This window comes from Hyperolius riggenbachi, chromosome 9, assembly GCF_040937935.1.
Source record: "Hyperolius riggenbachi isolate aHypRig1 chromosome 9, aHypRig1.pri, whole genome shotgun sequence".
NCBI classification, from domain to species: Eukaryota; Metazoa; Chordata; class Amphibia; order Anura; family Hyperoliidae; genus Hyperolius; species Hyperolius riggenbachi.
Window position 1 is genome coordinate 242,066,037 of NC_090654.1, and position 19,852 is coordinate 242,085,888.

A 19,852-nucleotide genomic window follows, 5' to 3' on the forward strand; every position below is an offset into this window, starting at 1 on the left:
GTCATTTCCAAAGTAAAAAATGCCCATCCAAGCGAGGTCTTGCTTGCTTGAGTCACGGACCATGAGACATAGGCCCATATGCAATTCTCTTTTTCACTTGAGTTTTCTCCTAGGAGATAATTTTTCAACTTTGATTTTAAATAACTTTCCAGTACTTTTCAACTAAAAAAGTACCAAAAAGTTGCTTAAAAAGTACTATGAAAATTATTTTGAGCATGTTCTTGCCTTCTGGGGGCTTAAAAGGCATTTTATTGACAAGTTTAAAAATATCACCTAGGAGAAAACTCAGGTGAAAAAATTAATTGCATATGGCCCATAGGGCTTGATTCACAAAAGGGTGCTAAGTGTTAGCTCGCCTGTGAAAAGCCCCTTATCACGCCTAAAGGTAGTTAGCGCACGTTAATATGCGCACGTTAATATGCGCTCGCGCGCAAAGTTTAGCGCTGTTCAGTGAGCGCGAAACGTTGCACCGGATGTGCTGAAATAGTCGCATGGGGTGCTTCCGAAACGTCGCATCGGTGCACTGTTTCGTGCGCACCCAATGCGACGGTTTGGGCGCCCCAGGTGCGACGATTTCAGTGCACCCGGTGCAACGTTTTGCATGCATCGCGCAGCGTTAAACTTTGTGCGTGATCAGTAACAGCTTTAGACGTGCAAACTACTTAGCACCCTAGTTTGCACGTCCAAAGCCTTTAGGCATGCTAACTAAGTTAGCACGCCTTTGTGAATAGAGGCCATAGACTGCTACAGGGAGGTCTCTGCAATTTTTCTTCTCATTTTATAGGATCTGGCTTGTCTTTGAGGCTGTATAAATATAGAACTTTATAGAACAAGCTGCTTCCTTCGTTCTGTTTGACGACTGTTTCTAAAACCAGTTAAATAGCTCTAGGCTGCTTCCCCGAAGCTCCGGTTGTACCATGTGTTAATCAGACTTTAACAGATGAAACGCGGCATTGTTCTCAGAATAATTTTAGCGTGTGAGACACTGTGCTGAGCTATCCGGAGTAAAGTGAACATCTTCTTTAAAGTATTATTCTTAAAGTGTAACTTCAGACACAAATGTCTTCCTAAATCTGGACATACACTCTGTGACACCGTGTGCATGCAGCTTCACCCCTATGTGCAGCGGCCACCCTAGTTTACGGCCTATGTGGCCTGTATGGAAATCCAGCCCTAGTGTGGGATCTTCAAACTTAGAAGCATTAGTAGTCTGGTAATGATTTGTAATGTGACATTTTCCACATCCTTACAACTGTCTCTTTTACCATGTGTGGCCTTTACCAAGTGCAGCATCCACCCTAGCCACTTAAGTACCAGCGGTCTCTGCTCCCTTAAGAACCAGAGACTGCTCGTACAATAACGACGGAATACCGACGAAACGCCGCACATACCCACTGCAACCGCCATCCACGCCGCACGCCAGGATCCTCAGGACATCCACTTAACTGCCTCTATGACAGCAGAGTCATGTGAAATGAAATTGGCTCCTGACCGTCTCACAGGGCTCTGCAGTCATAGAGACTGACAGGGCGAGTGAGCTGCAATGGGAGACAGTGACGAGATCGTCAGGAGCGGCGAGAACGGCAAATGCCCGCTGCGGCGCTGTATTGAAATTTACGCCCTGGCAGCCAGAGCAGCATCAAAACAGAACGTAGATTTCAATTAGTGTGGTCCTTAAATAGCTAGACTACGGCCTATGTGGCCTTCACAGACATCTGGCCCTGACATCAGATCTGTAACTTCAGCAGTATTTATAGTATTTATAGTCTGGTAATGATTTGGTATGTGACATTTTCCACATTTATCCTTTCAGTTGTCCCTTGCTCTGTTCCTTCTTCTATGTGTGGCCACTCCCCTAAGTACAGCAATCGCCCTACACTATGGCCTCTGTGGCCCTTACAGACATCTGGCCCTGGCATGGCTTCAATAATATTTATAGTTTGGTCATGTTTTGTGATTGGACTGGCTCCCTTTAATGATCCCAAAAGATCAACGTACGTACAATCAATCGGATCGGGCACAGTTAATGGTGCTGATAAATGATGAACAATCGTTCTATGAAGCATTTCATTGATCTGAATCTAGGAACGATTCTTTTAGTCTGATCAAACTGCTTTTCATTTTCCCCTCTGTTGTTGGTCCTGAACGATTATTTCCAATCAATCGCAGCAATCGGATCGGACAATTGATCAGTCAGAATATTGGATCGTTAATGGGTTCCTTTGGTGAAGTCTACCTTTGTGCCTGGTACACACCATGTCATTTCCCATCAGATAGATGGGTCAAATAGATTATTTCTGACAGGTACAATCGGATTTTCAATCGTTTTTCTGATTGATTTTCCAATCACTTCAATACAAAATCAATCAGGGCCAGAAATCAGATCGAGCCTGTCAGAAATAATCGATTCCACCAGTCTATCTGCTCTCTATTAAAGGGGCACTATGGCGAAAAATTATAAAATTTAAAATTTGTGCAAACAGAGACAAATAAGAAGTACATTCTTTCCAGAGTAAAATGAGCCATAAATTACTTTTCTCCTATGTTGCTGTCACTTACAGTAGGTAGTAGAAATCTGACAGAAGTGACAGGTTTTGGGCTAGTCCATCTCTTCATAGGGGATTATCAGGGATTTATTTATTTTCAAAAGCACTTAGTGAATGGCAGTTGCTCTGTCCAACAGCCAAAAAACTGTGTAGCGAGCAGGTAAGCTGACCAACATCATTGTTTAAATGCTTTTTAGGGAATTTCTTTATAAAGAATAAAGGCCTTGCTGAGAATCCCCTATTGAGAGATGGACTAGTCCAAAACCTGTCGCCTCTGTCAGATTTCTACTACCTACTGTAAGTGCCAGCAACATAGGAGAAAAGTAATTTATGGCTCATTTTACTCTGGAAAGAACGTACTTCTTATTTGTCAATGTTTGCACATATTTTAAATTTTAAACATTTTCGCCATAGCGCCCTTTTAAGTCACATACTCACCACAGGACCACGAAAGATGGATCAGGGGGTATGACGAACAATCTGACGAACGATCGTTCCCCGAGCCATCTTCCGCAATTGCAAACATAGGAACAAACGACGGGTGCAAACATGTTGTATTGAACGATCACGGTAATTAACGTGGGGATCAATGGCGAATGGAACAACCGTCCACAATGGGATCCGTCATGGCAGTCGTTCAAAGCAAACTATTATCACACGCAATTGACCATCTTTGAACATCATTTCACAAACATTTGTGCGATATTGCAGAAAATCGTTTGTTAAGCAGACAGACAGACACAGAACATTTATATTGCGCTTTTCTCCTGACGGACTCAAATGCTAGAGCTGCAGCCACTAGGACGCGCTCTATAGGCAGTAGCAGTGTTAGGGAGTCTTGCCCAAGGTCTCCTACTGAATCGGTGCTGGCTTACTGAACAGGCAGAACTGAGATTTTAACCCTGGTCTACTTATGCAATATTGTTTGCGTAAAAATCGTTTAGTAGGTATGGGCCTTTAGTACTCTTCTTTAGGAAATGCCTGAGCAGTTTCGAAGGTTAATCTTGCCTTTATTATCAGGTGGCAGCTGGGCTGTAAGATTGGGTGTCAGGGAGGGAGTGGAAGGGGGGCTCACTAGTCACCATGTAAAAACTATGTAATTATATGTCTACAGAAGATACTTGAGGACGAGATGGATTTGGTGTCTGCGCATCCAAGTCATAAAATGCAAGAGATATGAGAATACGGTCTCTGGTGTATAGTAGCCAAGAAAAATTAGCATATATAATATTTTGTATATGTACGTTGTTAATTAGAGTCCCCCCTCCCCATCTCCCTCCTTCCCCGGCGACAAGGCAGAGCTTTTCTTTTTGATTGATGTAGAAGCCATGCAGCAATATCCTACATGAACATACTCCAGATCTATATTCTAGATATTTTTACGCAAGGAGGTCCCGTCGGCCCTGCAGGAGTTAAACAGCGGTGCAATTAAAACAGACACAATAAAGCATTCACACCCAGGCAATAACCATTATAGATAATCACTGCCTAGTTATTCTTTGTTTGCTTTGTCCTATCTCTCCAGCACTTCCTTTTTCCTCTCTCATTTGCTGTGTAGCCAGAGGTGATGCCCCCAGGCAAGGAGGATGCAGACAGAGCGCCCCTGCTCTACCCATGGATCCAGCCAAACCGGTGCTGCAGACGGTACAGGGCGGCCTAAAGATTACGCTATACAGTCTATTTATAGTTAGTTATAGCATACCTCCCAACATTTGAAAATGAGAAAGAGGGACACACTGGGAAGAACAGAATGAATCAAGTGCTAAACGAGTCGCGGTGGAAGGTGGATGTGGCTAAATATATGCAGTTTTAAAGTGAACCTGAAGCGTTTTTTTTTTTAAAAACTTACTCACGGTACCTTAGGAGGAGGAAGGTTCTGGGTCTTATAGAGCCCTCCCGTTCCTCTCCTGGTCTCCTCGTTCCAGTGCTGTTACCCCTGTTAGCAGACTGCCGCTTTAGAAGACTTTGGGAGCTTGAATGCTCCTGAAGACGTAGTGCACATGCGCAAGTGCGCTCTCTCACGCATGCGCAGTACAGAGCCACCCGTTTCTGGGAGCACTCAGGCCTACGAAGACTTCCGGAGCCTTCTGCAGCTGGAGATTTGAATGGGTTAGACAGCACTGGAACAAGGAGACCGTGAGAGGAACAGGAAGGCTCAATAGGACCCAGAGTCTTCCCCCTCTTTAGGTAAGTATCTGTTTTTGTTTATTTTAAAAACACTCCAGGTTTGCTTTCAGGATGTTTAGCTAATAGAGTCACTCCCCGCCCCCCAGTAATAGGTAGCCAGAGGTATCCCCCTCAGTAATTAGTAGTCAGAGGGGTCCTCCCCAGTATTAGGGGTCTAGAATTGCCCCCCCAGTATTAGGTTGTCAGACATGTCCCCCCCTCCTCCCCCGATTGGATAGCCAAAGGTGTCTCCTAGAATCAGATAGCTGCAGTGTGGTAACATTCCACACACCGTTATACCGCACCCACCGCACTGTGAACGTCTCCTAGCTGGTGCATCCCAGGATCAGCAGGACAGTCAGGCAATCTTCATTGTTTAAAACTAAATAAATTCCATCCCTTTGATACACGATAAGATGGGTGATTTGAGACTCTCAGGAGATCACATGGGGGCAGCCATGTGACTTTTCATTATGTGCCAATAGGTGTTTGTGGCAATTTTGCTCTTCTTTCACCTCTAGTGTACAGAGCTCCTCACTGCATTGCTGTTTTTTCTTATGCCATGGCAGCACTGGATCGCTGCTCTTTTATTGTGGCTTTATGTGATTACTAGACAAAATTTGCTTTGGTACTTTCTACTTTATTGTCTGTTTTATTGAAAATTCTTGTTTAAAAATAAAGCATCTTTAAAAAAAATAAAAATAAATATGTCAGCCTCCCTATCCCTCTCACTTTAGGTTCCCTTTTAAAAAATGCCTCAGAAACCTTTTTTTCCTCAAATGCAATGTCTCATTGTACTTAAAGAGGTACTTCAGCCTAAACAAAAATACTGTCATTAAGTTACATTAGTTATGTTAAATTTAATAGATGGGTAATATAATCTCTTACCCACCCCGTGGAGCTTAGCTAAAAATGCAGCTAAAAATGATGCTTTGGTAAGAAAAACAAAGTTCTGATGCTGTGAAACTGTTAAAGAAACACCAAGCCTTTTCAGTTCTGCTAAGTAGATTTTTAGTCCGGAGGTTCACTTTAAATAAAGTGTTTAGAAGTGTATATCTATGTATTTTTTTCATGTAATTCAGTTCTTATAGCCGTCTTTAGCAATGTGCCGATAGAAGCGTGTATGTAATTGGCTACTTAGTCATGAGTGCTGTAGAAAATGATTCCCCAGCAGATGCAAATCAGATAAGGATCCTTCTTCGGCTGGAGCAGTGTTCTTAATATACGCTGGAGAGTTTTGGTTCGTTCAATCTCCAGGCCACATGCAGCATGCAGAGTCAGGAACCCCTCCCTCCCACCTTATAAAATCTATTCAGGTTGTCTTTTTTTTTATAACCTATAGAATTCAGCACTTCAGCCTCAGGCTACTCAGAGGAGATGAGATGCTAAAGAGGTTTGACCTAATAGATTCCAGTTTCTGTAATGACGAATATGGTAAAATGAAAATGGGGGTTGTTAACTGCAGTATATATTAAAATCTATTTTTATAGCTCTGGCTGATTTAAGTGGTGGAATTTCTTATGAAGATGACCTGAATGTTCCTCTTCTTCTTTTAATAACTTCTTGCAAAGGACATTGAGCTACAGCCACCAATGAAAAAGCAGCTTACCGTATTTTTAAAGTGTAACTCTAGTTACTATAAATGAGACGCCATAGCTAATATAGCGGTCAGACTGATGGCCAGTAACCTGTTACAGCTGCATTTGTTTTCATTTGATCTTGCAATTGTACTCAAACTCTTGTACTTCGTGCCAGCTGGTTCTGAGGGAGTGGCTATTCACAGAGGAAGTAGGGCCTAACAATGCACACCACTAGGTACCAACCACACCTTGTGCTGTGGGGCGTGGCTTCATATAATATAGCTGATTGAGCAGCATGGTGGTATAGTGCAGTGCTGTCCAACTTCATGGGCTTGGGGCGTGTCTAGCACCGTATGTTTTGACTGGAGGGGGCAGAGCATCAATGTCCTGGCTTCAGGGGTAGGGTAGGGGCATGACAAATAAAATCTGGGCAAGTGCGTGTGTGTGTTGAGGGGGGCACATCCATTCCGCGTGCCACAAGTTGCATAGACTCTGGTTGCAATCTGGACCAGGACATTATCTGCAAGATGTTGGTGTGGGCTTCCTCCAGGCACTTTGGTTTCCTTCCACATCCCAAAAACATACAGATAAGTTGGCTTCCATTCAGAAATTGGCTTTAGACTATAGTGGACATTTGACTATATCCTGGTACACAGGGAGAAAAAAATGCTAGGAAGGAACGATTAATGACTCATCGATCTGATCTTGTTTGAATGTCTTAAGTGAACGACAAACAAATGATCCACGATGATGCTCGGGGAATTGTTCATTGTCCCACTTGGCAAAATTGCAGTAACGTCATGCTCTTGTTTGGAACTCTGGAGATAGACCCGAGCTGGAAATAGTTTAAGGATCTCTTTTCTTTTCACTGGGTACATTTGTGAAACTTGATTTTAATTGTTTTAGTTTGTAATGTATCAGTTATTAAAGCTTGATATTCATTTCAGGTGAAGGTAATGCTGAGGATCTCTCCATCTCAAGGGATTCATGACACATCGGAATCCATGTCTTTTTTAAAAGTGGACCCTCGAAAAAAACAGATCACCCTTTATGACCCATCAACGTGTGGCCCCACCATGTCTGGCCACAGAAGAGCCATGGTCGCTGTCCCAAAGATGTTTGCCTTTGATTCTGTGTTCCCTCAAGATGCTTCTCAGGTGGGTGACATCATCTCAGGCTTTATCCAAGAAGCCCAGCATTCACTGCATATATACATCCTGTGCATAGCAGCATCTACACTATCGTTTCAGCCGTAACTAACTAGCAAGTCAACGGTTGAATTTTTTTTCGATTATCCCTCCTATCACTATGCCTAGAGCACACATTATAACATCCTTTATACCATTTTTAATGTATTCTTCAAGATCTGATCTAGTGTGCACCAAAGCTGTTTACAGCACTATGTAAACCACTGTCAGAAGATCGAAAGCTACAAATAAAATGATTTGTTCTTTACTGGACAAGTCAGTGGATTAAAATTCGAGGGTTTCAGGGCAGTTTTGGTGCCTTTATTAAAGATGAAGCAGTGGAGCATACAAATGTCATTTCAGAAGCCTACATAATTTATCTCAAGGGCCACCAAGAAAAAAGACCATTTACATTGCTGTGGTGAAAACAGGGGTTAGAAAAATACAGCGTTTTATGTTGCAGTGCCTATTGATAAAACTGGACCTGGTTACAGTACCTGCTATAAATTATCTTCTCTGCTTGATTGTGCCTCCTCATCTTCATTGACAGGTTCATGTTGTGCAAAGCAGTGTGTCTTTGTGCAGGAGGGTTGGGGGCCAGTGCTTGGCCAGAGGATGAAAGTTGAGGCACCCAGCACTAAAAAACTGATTTTGGTGAATGAACAATGGACTGGAAATGAGTTTAAACCAAAATGGATGATGAAAGGCAAGTGTCAATGCAGATAGGAGTACAAAAAGAGTGTCAGGGGATAGAGAAGACGGAGGTTAGCTTTAGTTGTTTGTGTTTGAAGGCTACGTTAAATACTCCATACGATCCGCACCATCAAAAATAGTATCTTTATTTATAGCTTTAAAGGCAATTAAAATCCATATATGGGTTCGTACAAAATGGATGACGCACAGGCGTTTCGGGCCATCATAGGTCCTTTCTCAAATCATGACCAGCCCATAATGGGCTGGTCATGATTTGAGAAAGGACCTATGATGGCCCGAAACGCCTGTGCGTCATCCATTTTGTACGAACCCATTTTGTACGAACCCATAATGGGCTGGTCATGATTTGAGAAAGGACCTATGATGGCCCGAAACGCCTGTGCGTCATCCATTTTGTACGAACCCATATATGGATTTTAATTGCCTTTAAAGCTATAAATAAAGATACTATTTTTGATGGTGCGTATCGTATGGAGTATTTTGCATGACACTTGTGGCTCCAGAGGTGATATCAGCACATCATTTTTTCACCATTGGTGCAGTGGCCTTTACTTTTTCTACTGAAGGCTACGTTAAGTCATCAGTAAACATCGAAGTTAAGGTGAGAAGGTTAAGGTTAGGCATCAGGAAGTAGTTAAGCTTAGATGTCAGGGTGGGGGTGAGGACTTAATTAAGAGTATCGGTTAGAGTAAAAAAAAATTAATGATAGGGAGAAATGCTAAAAATGGTGTGTGTGTGTGTGGTGGGAGGGGGGGCATAGCTAACCAACAACAAATGCAAAGCCAATACCTGACGTCCAATCGAACTGCGCTGAAACAAAACCTGGTTTACCCAAAAAGGAAACTGTAAATGGACTGGGGAGGTGTGGTCACAGGATAGTCACATTGCCTAAATGCTTACTTACAGGGGCATAACTAGAGGGGAGACCGCAGGTGGTTACGCTTGTTATAGGTGTGAAGATCACGATGGCCACACTAATTTTATCATAGTTGTGAGATAGGCCCCAAGGCCGTGAAGGGCACCAAGGGGAGGTGAGGGAAAGGGAGTGAACGTGTGTGTGTGTGTGGGGGGGGGGGGGGGGGCATTAGCATTTTGCTTGTGGAGCCCCATGAATGTAGTTACACCACTGATTCCTTACCGTTTCTGTTAGTGGAGACAATTAAATTGTGGGCTCTTTGAGTCACTTAGGGTCTCCACAGTAAATCAGGCCTCTTATATCTCCTCAACCCTGAACCAGTAACCGGGAGTACTTGTTATGTAATAAAACTGTAGATTTAAAGCTTTGTTCCTGCAACATGCATTGAGATAACCAGCGGTGACCGTTTGCCTTGTCCTGTGTTTTCAGGCAGAAGTTTGCTCTGGGACTGTGGCGGACGTCCTCCAGTCTGTCGTAAACGGTGCAGATGGATGCATATTTTGCTTTGGTCATATCAAGCTTGGTAAGCTCCCAGATTTGTTACAGTTAATTACTATGTCAGTCTGTTAATTACATGCTGTCACTTAATGGTTCAGCAAACACACAGAATGCAAATAGATGATAGCTTTTAATTAGTTGCAAAACTTGCCTGGATTAATTCCTCCAGGAAAGTTCTGAAATACACCAGCCTAACCTTGTGAGTCTTATCATTACAGCATTTTATGTTAGGTGCCTGATTTTTATATGGATATATCTTAGCTGTTTATTGGTAAAGAAACAAAGCAAAGAAGCCGATATGGTGATTATGATGGATGGATGTTCTGACTTCCTCCTAACATGATTTTATGCAAAAATTGTTATTGGAAAGATTAGGATGCCAGATTTCTGGGAAGCAGGCTGGCTTTCAGAGAATAGCTCCGGTCTCCTAAGAAAAGCCTATCTTCTGTTCTTACTAGGAGATGCTGATGTATTTGCTGTCTATAGCAGCCAATTTATTTAGAAGCTTGCAAGTGCTCTAGGCCAATTTGTTTTAGCACATTTTTTCTTTATTTGTTACTTTTTCTTGCTTCTAATTAGTACTGCTGTAATGTGTATTTATGGCCACTTGTCACTAGGGGGCAGTGTCAGACAATAACAGAGGACTTTCAGTTTCTATATGTTCTGCTATTAGAGGGAGATCAAAGGATTCCAAAAATCTCCAGCACAACGAGTTCTGACGACCGAGGTCAAAAGCAGTGCACTTATCTCAAACGAGATAACTCTACTGAAGCGGCTAATAGGTTAAAGGGAGCTTCACTGATCTGTTATAAAAACACACTAAAGGCAGTCACACACTTGACGATTATTACCAGTTGGGATGGTTGGAAATTCTGATTTCCGTTTCCGACAGAATTCTGCATTGCGACAAGTGTCTTTCTGATGTCTGCAGAATTCCACGGAAATCTGAATTTCCGACTTTCTCTGGGTTTTTTTTTTCTTTTTTTTTTGCAATTTTTGTTAAGTTAGGTAATTTAAAAAAATATATATATATATTTTGTGGAATCCACAATATTTTGCGGATGTATGCAATTAATACTACAGAATTCTCTGTTTGGCCCAATACTTCCGAGTCTTGAGATTGGCCTAAAATTTTTGTGGTATTCCGACTTCCACGGTATATTACTGATTCTCTGATTGGCCGAGTCTTGTGATTGGCCTCATTCCCCCCCTCCCCCCCCCCCCCCCCCAATTCTGCAGTATGCCAATTTCCCCACTCCGATATCAAAATACCGATTTCTGCCGCAGAATGCTGATTTCTGATTTGTATGTTTTCAGGCATTTTCCGGTTCTGGCGCTCATGTGTACCACACTCATTAGCAATTTTTGGGATTCCGGCAAAGTACATTGTAATTGGGAAGTGCGAGTGTCATTTGTAAAAATGGAGAAGGTGCATGAACGGAATGCAGATAAATTCAGAATATTTAAATCCCTGAGTGAGCCATTGACTTCAATAGCCAGCGCGGCAGTATGCTTTTCTCCATGCCACTGACCTTACAATTGGGCCATTGACTTCAATAGCCAGTGCGGCAGTACGTGTTTCTCCATGCCACTGACCTTACAATTGGGCCATTGACTTCAATAGCCAGCACGGCAGTACGTGTTTCACCATGCTACTGACCTTACAAGCAGGCCATTGACTTCAATAGAAAGTGCAGTAGTACGCATTTTGCCATGCTACTGACCTTAAAGAGCATTTGTAAAGATGTCTAAGAACAAAAGAATGTATTAACTAATTCATATTTATTAATTAATGTCCTTTTGATTACAGATCTTAACAAATGCTCTGTTGTTTTCAAATGTAAAAACGGCAACAAAAAATTGTATAATGAGTCAACCTAAGTTATTTCCATAGCCTTGAGTTTTTACATATAAAAACTGAGAGATTTTTTTAGAATAAAGGCAAGTATTTTACAAAGGAAAGCATCCTCTGTGATTGTGACTATGAAACTAGCTATACAGTAATTATAAGAAATAAAACCATTTTGTGATATCCTATAAGGTAGGAGAATGTCAATGCCCCCCCCTCCTCCCCCGCCTTTTTGGTATAGCAGTCCTTTAAGTAGACTGTACAATAATACTTTAATGGCTATGTGCTATGTGACCTTCTAAGATGGACAGCACTCAGTAGAATTTTCCTGTAAAACTTGGGATCAGCTGTCATATTTGCAGTGTTGCACCTGGAGATTTGAACGGAATTGAATGTCTGATAATCTGTACAAATGAATCCATTGTCCTGAAAACAATCAGAATCCAGCACAGTCTTCTCTTCTAGGTAAGACCTACACCATGATTGGCAAAGATGCCTCCACGCAGAGCCTTGGGATTATCCCTTGTGCAATCTCTTGGCTTTTCAAGCTAATCAACGAGCGCAGAGAAAAGACTGGCACTCGCTTCTCCATCCGGGTATCTGCCGTGGAAATCCATGGTAAAGATGAGAACCTTAAAGACTTATTAGCTGAAGTAGCCACTGGTAGCCTTCAAGACGGTCAATCTCCGGGAGTTTATCTCCGAGAAGATCCTATATGCGGAACTCAGGTATAATAGCATCCCGTAGATTATTTATATAGTTTCTTCTTTTCAGATCTCTTTTGTGTGTATTTTTTTCCTTTTTTTCTTTTTTTTTTTGTTGGCCATTATGGACTTCATGAAGCTGTTGCTTGGCTACAAGCCAGAGTTCTAGTCCCTGGGCATACATATTTGTTTTTTTGATTGCCCGAGAGACTTGGCCAGTTGAGGAAGAAAGAACACCCTTATCCTAATTAAGTGTTTTCTGTTTTTTTCATGTTTCCAGCTTCAAAACCAGAGCGAGCTGAGAGCCCCCACGGCAGAAAAAGCCGCTCATTTTCTGGATGCGGCCCTTGCGGCGAGGAGTACCAGTACGCCGGACTGTGATGAAGAAGATAGAAGGAATTCTCATATGCTTTTTACTTTGCATATATACCAATATCGGATGGAGAAGAGTGGCAAAGGAGGAAGTATGTGTTAGACGTAAATTAAATTGCTTGTAAATGGGCTTTTTTTGTCTCGTCTAACCAAACGGAAAATCTTGTAGCTCACTCAAGCTTGCTTGCTGACTTCCAAGTGATCACTCCTCACCCTTTTCCTTCTGATGACTTATGATGTCCTTTCTCTATTCTACACTCTTACAGCATAAGTCATCAGAAAGGAGTGGTCACATGGGAGTGAGCAAGTTGAGCTGTAACTTGGCTACTCCAGTAATCGATTTTAACTGTAGTTTTCATATGGCTGGATATGACAGAATACATTTTCAGGGTAAGAGACAGGATGTGTGCTTTTATTTAACACTTCCTTTTCAGAATCTGCTTCATGATTACTTTCATTAGTTAGAGATGTACTAATTTCATAAGGGATGAAGTAGGAGTTCGTGCTATACGTTTTCTTTTTTTTTGTGGCTGGTAGAGGGAGTAATTTATGATTTAAATGTCTGACTGATGTAAATAGCATTGGTGTTTGAATCCGGGTTTCTTCATTCAGAAACCTGGATTATGCCGTACACTGCAGTTCAGCACCAAAGCTAGTGGAGAGGGTCATGGTGTCGTGGTCCATGTTGCTCTTTACATGACTCTGCGCTTCATTTGAATCGTAGTCAAGTTGAGTATGATGTGGACTGCAACTCAAAACCCTCTCCATTAGCTTTGGTGCTGAACTGTGGTGTACGTCATAATTCTGGTTTCCAAATGAAGAAACCCACTATTCAAAAAACAAATTCAAGATGTAATGAAGCACAGAGATTCCGACCCCTGCATTTGCCTCCTCCACCTTATTGAGCAACTTCCTGTACCTACCTTCACTTCCTGTGCACCACTCTGCAGAGTGTTGGCCATAGTTGGCTCAGGCAAGTTTAGGGAGAGAGTGACCGAAAACGCAAAGGACTTTGGACTGGTTACCATAGCGTTACAGTTAGTTGAATGTTTTCACTTTCCTCACTTTCATTCATAGGCTTCAGCCTCATAAATTTAAATATTAATAAATTAACATTACGCATGTACAGGGCAGGTGTGCCCACAGATGGATTTCTTGCAAGTCTTGCTATATGATAAATAAAACTTACTATCCTTGTTCTATCAGTGAACAGTACATTAAATTCCATTGCCACACACTGCAGTAGAAACTTGTCTGGGAGTGCTGCATACCGTTCCCCCTTCCTGTTTTTGTGTGAGATGAAATGTTATTTAAATAAAGCTCTGCATCTTTGAATCTGGCACAAATGTCATCTCTCCTGTGAGCAGAAACACATCGGTTGTATTACAGGTGCACCTTCCAGACTGATGCTGTTAGCAGGTTCATGGGAAACAATGGGGTTTCCTACTGTTGAATGTGGAATTGTCGTCTCCTGGAGGGTGATTTGTGCTGCGGGAATACAAAATGGAAGGAAGTGGCTGTAGGATGAAATAATGGCTGGGCTGGGCAATGCAAAGGTTGTGAAGTACTGAGAGGTCAACCGCTTCATTTTCCTCTTGAGATATCAAGAATAGAAAACGTTTGTTACTATAGAGTGTTAGGAACACAGTCGCTGCAAACATAAGAAGTTTAATAACATGGAGGGAAGAAAGACAGCATATATCTAAATAGCGATTCCAGACAACTCAATGAAAACAGAGTAGAACAACTGCCAAAACCTGCCTGTGAAAATCATAAAATGTAAAAGACATGTAAACACATACAAGTAAGAAGTATGTTTCTTCCAGAGTAATAAGACACAAATCACTTTTCTCCTCTGTTGCTGTCACTTACAGGGAGAGAGAGAGAGAGAGAGAGAGAAAGAGACCTCCGAAAGGGGTTTTTGCCATTTGAAGAGACTTTTGGAAGCATTTTAAGTCATTTTAAGGTCACTTCTGGTTTTCTATTCGGATATCTGAATCCAGACGGTTATTGGGTTCGGATATCCGAGTTTACTCGGATACCAAAAAGTTCGGATTCGGATATCCGATTTGGATCCGGATATCTGGGTAACCAAAATCAGAACCAATTCGTATTTTAAAAAGGGGTATCCGAGCACCCCTGCTTACAGGTACAAAAAATCTCACATACCTGACAGGCTCTGGACTAGCCCATCTCTCAATGGGGGTTCTTGGTGTTTTCTTTATTTTAAGAAGCACTTAGTGAATGGCAGTTGCTCCTTCCAACTTGTAAAATAGTGTGTAGCAAGCAGGGAGCCTGGCCAGCATCTTTGTATAAATCCTTTTTAAGGAGTGTCTTTATAAGGAATAATAGAAATGCTGAGAACCCCACCATGAAGCGTTGGACTAGTCCAAAACCTGTCAGTTCTGTCTGATTTCTATTAAATAATGTGAGTGACAGCAACATAGGAGAACAGTAATTTATTTTTGCTAATTTTACTCTGGTGTTAACTTGTATTTAAAATTTTACAAATTTTCGGGATAGTGGTCCTTTAAATACAGCTCTGAATTTTTAAAACTGTGGGTATTTGCAGATATTTATTTCCATATGTCTAAAGCTGGCCATACAGAAATAGCTTACCGTATATACTCGGATACAAGTCGACCCCGTGTATAAGTCGACCCCCCAAATTTGACCCTCACAACGTGGATTTTTTCACTTATTCAAGTATAAGTCTATATGTAATTATATGTAAGCCAGCCAGTTATGTGCCTCCAGTATAGGTAGCCAGTATTGTTACCCCCAGTATAGACTAGGCAGGTAGGTGCATCCAGTGTATGTAGCAAGGTATAGTTGCCCCCAGTATAGGTAGGTAGCCAGTATAGTTGCCCCCAGCATAGGTAGGCAGCCAGGTATAGTTGTCCCCAGTATAGGAAGGTAGCCAGTATAGTTGCCCCTAGCATAGGTAGGTAGCCAGTATAGTTGCCCCTAGCATAGGTAGGTAGCCAGTATAGCTGCCCCAGCATTGATAGGCAGCAAGGTATAGTTGCCCCCCAGTATAGGAAGGTAGCCAGTATAGTTGCCCCTAGCATAGGTAGGTAGCTAGTATAGTTGCCCCTAGCATAGGTAGGTAGCCAGTATAGATGCCCCAGCATTGATAGGCATTGATAGGCAGCCAGGTATAGTTGCCCCCAGTATAGGAAAGTAGCCAGTATAGTTGCCCCTAGCATACGTAAGTAGCCAGTATAGATGCCCCAGCATTGTTAGGCAGCCAGGTATAGTTGCCCCCAGTATAGGAAGGTATCCAGTACAGTTGCCCCCATGTATTGGCTGCAGCGGTGGGAAGAGCGGGCATGGAGGCAAACATCTCACCTATCTTCCATCTACTTCCTCTCCCAGGCATCCCATGCGCTGATACCAGCGTCTCCTGTGATGACATCATCACAGGAGAGACGCTGGTATCAACACAAGGGGATGCGTGGTAGATGGAAGATAGAGGCTGTGGAAGGTGCGATGTTTGCCTCCATACTGCCTGCTCTCCCTGCCGCTGCAGCTGTCCGTTACCACATCCACCGCTGGGCGCAGTCTGCTCTCTTCTCCTCGCTTCTCCTCCACTCGCGCTGTAACTTCCGCTCCCGACGTCATGTGACATCGGGAGCCGGACCATCTCTGGAGGGGGTAGACGCGAGTGAGGTAGAAGAGAGGAAGAGAGAGGACACTGCGCCCAGCGATGGATGGTGAATATCCCCTCCACACACACACACACACACACACCCCACATCCAAACCCCCCACCCCACACACACAGTCTGTAAGTCGCAAAATTTAGGACTATGCGACTATAAGTCGACCCCCCCACTTTTGTACTTTGGGTCAGTCCTAAATTTTGCGACTTATAGCCGAGTATATATTTCAATAGGTTACATGTTAGACTTTTTTTTTTTTTTAAATTGTGATGCAGATTATGGAGCACCCATTTCAGTTATGTAGATTCAGAACCACCATGTATCTTTCTAGTGGCCTAAAGTAAACTTCCATGTCTCCAAAAAGCAACACCCATAATGCATTATTTCAAGATAGTGGGTGACAAAATATTTTGTTTACATGCTTGTGAGCTACGCATGCATCTAAAATTTTTGGCTGATAGCACTCCATCCGAAAGCGATACATTGTGGGCCTTGCTTTTTGGAAATGTGGCACTAATAACCTGTAATGCCATGTTTTTGAGAATCAGTGCTGTATTTTGCTGTGTTTTTTCAGTATATGGCTTTTAGGTTCCTTTTAATCTACTAGAAAAAAAAAGTACAGTGGTTCCGGTTTAGATACATTGGCCACTATCTTCTACGAGAAAACGAAGGAAAACAATTTCATTGAGTATGTGCTATTTACTCCCAAAGATGGTCAAGCATAGCAGGTTTTAAGTTAAATACTCACCACCCAACGGAGGAAGATGAACCCCCAATGACGTCTCTCTGATGTCAAGCGTTCCACAAACCATCTTCCAGCCGGTGGGTACACGCGACATCAAACAACGGGCGCAAACGGGAAGTCAAGCGAACGTGGTGCTTTGCGTGGAGTCGACAATTGTAATCAATCAATGCGTGTTGCTAAACGTCATTTATGTGATCGTGTGCCTGTAACCACATCATGAGAACACGGAAACGATCGCTCCTTGCTCAAAAAAATTGATGGCCGTTGGAAAAATCAGGTTGTGGGTAAGGGCCTTTAGAATTTCTCTTGGCCGCTTATGATCAGGCAACAACAGCTGAATGCTGGTAGAGCATTTACATGCAGCCTCTGAAATATCAGTGTTGTGGAATACTGTGATACAATACTGTTACAACTTGATTTCTCTTTTCTATGGCAGTGTCTGGGGGACGAAGCCGTTTGCACCTTATTGACCTTGGGAGCTGTGAAAAAGTGTTGAGCAAAAGTCGTGATGGTGGAGGTGGACTCTGTTTATCACTTAATGCACTGGGTAGCGTCATAATGGCTCTGGTGAATGGAGCCAAGCACATCCCGTATAGGTAAGACCGTCAAGTTCATTAGTTCTGCTAAAATGGGCAAGCTAGACATTAAATGTACATCTAGTGTACCTGTGGAGGCATGGACTATAGGGCCACACATGTTTCAATAATGACCATTTAGCACCTACAATTCAGTAAAAAGATTGCCTCAATGCAAAGTTGAACTGAAAAGCATTGGACGATTGCAATTGTTTTAATGAAATCATAGAGGTGGAAAATCTTGATCATTAGTTTCATTCAATTATTGTAAAACAATAGAAATGATCAATTCAATATTTTTAATGATAGCTATAAAATTAATAGTTTATAAAGGTTACCTTAAAATCTTTAGTTTTAAAATTCCTAGTTTAAAAAAAATTACATTAAAACTTCTAAGTGAACAGCATGAAAGAAACATCTCGGCTTAGTTAATATAGTCTCCAGGCCGGAGATCACTTTTCCACTATTCATCACATCATCTTCAAGGGTTGGGTCTGCATGCTTACTATGGGAACATTACTATTATTTTTTATTTTAAATAAATTCTGGCCAGATTTGTGGATGCCTTGCTTATCTCTGACCTGGAGAGACGCCTTCAGGACAATTATATCAATATTCTAAAATATAAAATCAAGATCTAGTTTTTAACTTCAGTTCTTTACGGCACAGCAGAAGCTCCAGTTAGGAAAACATACTGATGATGTTGAAAAGAAGACCAAGCGGATCTTCTTTCCATCAATATTATGATTAGCTGTAACTAACTGCTTCATTCCTTGAATTGTTTGCAAAATCTGGTGTCAAAAATGGAAATAATTAATCCCTTAGTAGCCGAGGGAGGGAATTAAGCAAGTTGTCTTCAAGTTTATGGCAGTCTGGCCAGGTTAAATTACAGCAAGCTGTCATTTATAGCTCTACAAACAGCTGGTATTTTTTTAATGTAATCCTTTTACTTGCTTGTTGGCATGCCCTTACAGCATTGGAATAACAAAAAAAAGGGAATGTCTTTTTCCTCGGGAACAAATGCCCAGTGCAGAATTTTAATTCACATTCTCCCTTGTTAAATAGGGACAGCAAATTAACTATGCTCCTGAGGGAATCTCTGGGGAATATTAACTGCCGAACAACCATGATTGCACACATCTCGGATTCTCCAGCAAATTACCCAGAATCCCTCGCCACTGTTCAGCTCGCTTCAAGGATTCATCGAATGAGAAAGAAAAAATCCAAGGTTAGTTTGTTCTCTCTTTGTACCGCGTGTAGGGGAATAAAAAAACCCTGTTAATTTCTACACCGTGGCCCTGTATGAATAATACATAACATCATTGTGCATTTTATTTTTTAGAGGGAACATAATGATTTTTTTTATGTGTTTACTATGTTTGTTGCCAGATTGTTTTATTTATCTATAAAAGTACAATTTTATTTATTGCTCAAAACATTGTTTTGCTAAATTACAATTCTATTGTATTTATTAATCTGACAATATTCATAAAATATTAAAAATTAAGGCCTTACATTATTTTCAGCGCCACCTTGTGGTTTAACTGTCCCGTGTTGTATGAGCTACAAGGTCTTGTTTTAGTGCTGTGAGGATATGATGAATGCATTCTACATGAATTATACTAGAGAAGAATAAGGGAAAGGGGTAGGACTGGTTTGATTAGGTGACGCATTTGTGAGGCACAGAATGGCTGACTGGGATCATGTATACCTTCTGCTTCTTGTGTAGTCTATAACGAACTGAAATCGGTCATGATCACATGATTGCAAACAGCCATTCAGAGAGCTACAAGTCAGTCACCTGCCTGATCATGCCCATCACATTCTTCTCTGCAAATGCTCCTCAAGAAAAATTAATGTTTCTCGACTGATTTGAGGGACTTCAATCAGAAATAAAGCCTGGTAGCAAAATTGCTGCTGGTGTTTGCCCCCAGGAGTTTATCACAGAAAAGCAGGTCTATATGGCTGATATATACCCTTTTCTTGTGGCAGATGGAGCCAGCCAGCTGGCTGGGAGCATTATAGGCCTACTGCCCAGTAAGCAATTTCCACACAGCTTATCACTCACTCATTAGTCTTAAGGCCCGTACCCACTGGAAGATGGATAGGAGAACCCTTAGCGATGCGATCTAACAATGGAGCATTCCCCGATCCATCTACCTACCTGTGGGAACACGCTATGTCACATGATGATGCGAACAAGAGTTCAAACGATTGCGGCACTTTGCACAGGATTCATCTGGGATCTTAAAGCTAATGTCAATTGAAAAAAAAAACCAGATACATACCTTAGGAGAGGGAAGGCTCGGGGTCCTATAAAGCCTTCCCGTTCTTCT

General features: G+C 41.9%; 1 protein-coding gene across 3 annotated transcripts in view; it reads left to right on the forward strand.

Moving 5' to 3' along the window:
- The window catches only part of KIF26A (kinesin family member 26A), a 244,091-nt gene that overhangs the window by 199,503 nt on the left and 24,736 nt on the right, over positions 1 to 19,852 (forward strand). For all 3 annotated transcript variants that reach the window (XM_068254227.1, XM_068254229.1, XM_068254228.1), the window contains exons 6-11: positions 7,240 to 7,449; positions 9,539 to 9,632; positions 11,922 to 12,184; positions 12,441 to 12,624; positions 17,378 to 17,537; positions 18,582 to 18,744. In XM_068254227.1, the coding sequence (XP_068110328.1) occupies positions 7,240 to 7,449; positions 9,539 to 9,632; positions 11,922 to 12,184; positions 12,441 to 12,624; positions 17,378 to 17,537; positions 18,582 to 18,744 (1,074 nt within the window). The remainder of the gene's footprint in view (positions 1 to 7,239; positions 7,450 to 9,538; positions 9,633 to 11,921; positions 12,185 to 12,440; positions 12,625 to 17,377; positions 17,538 to 18,581; positions 18,745 to 19,852) is intronic.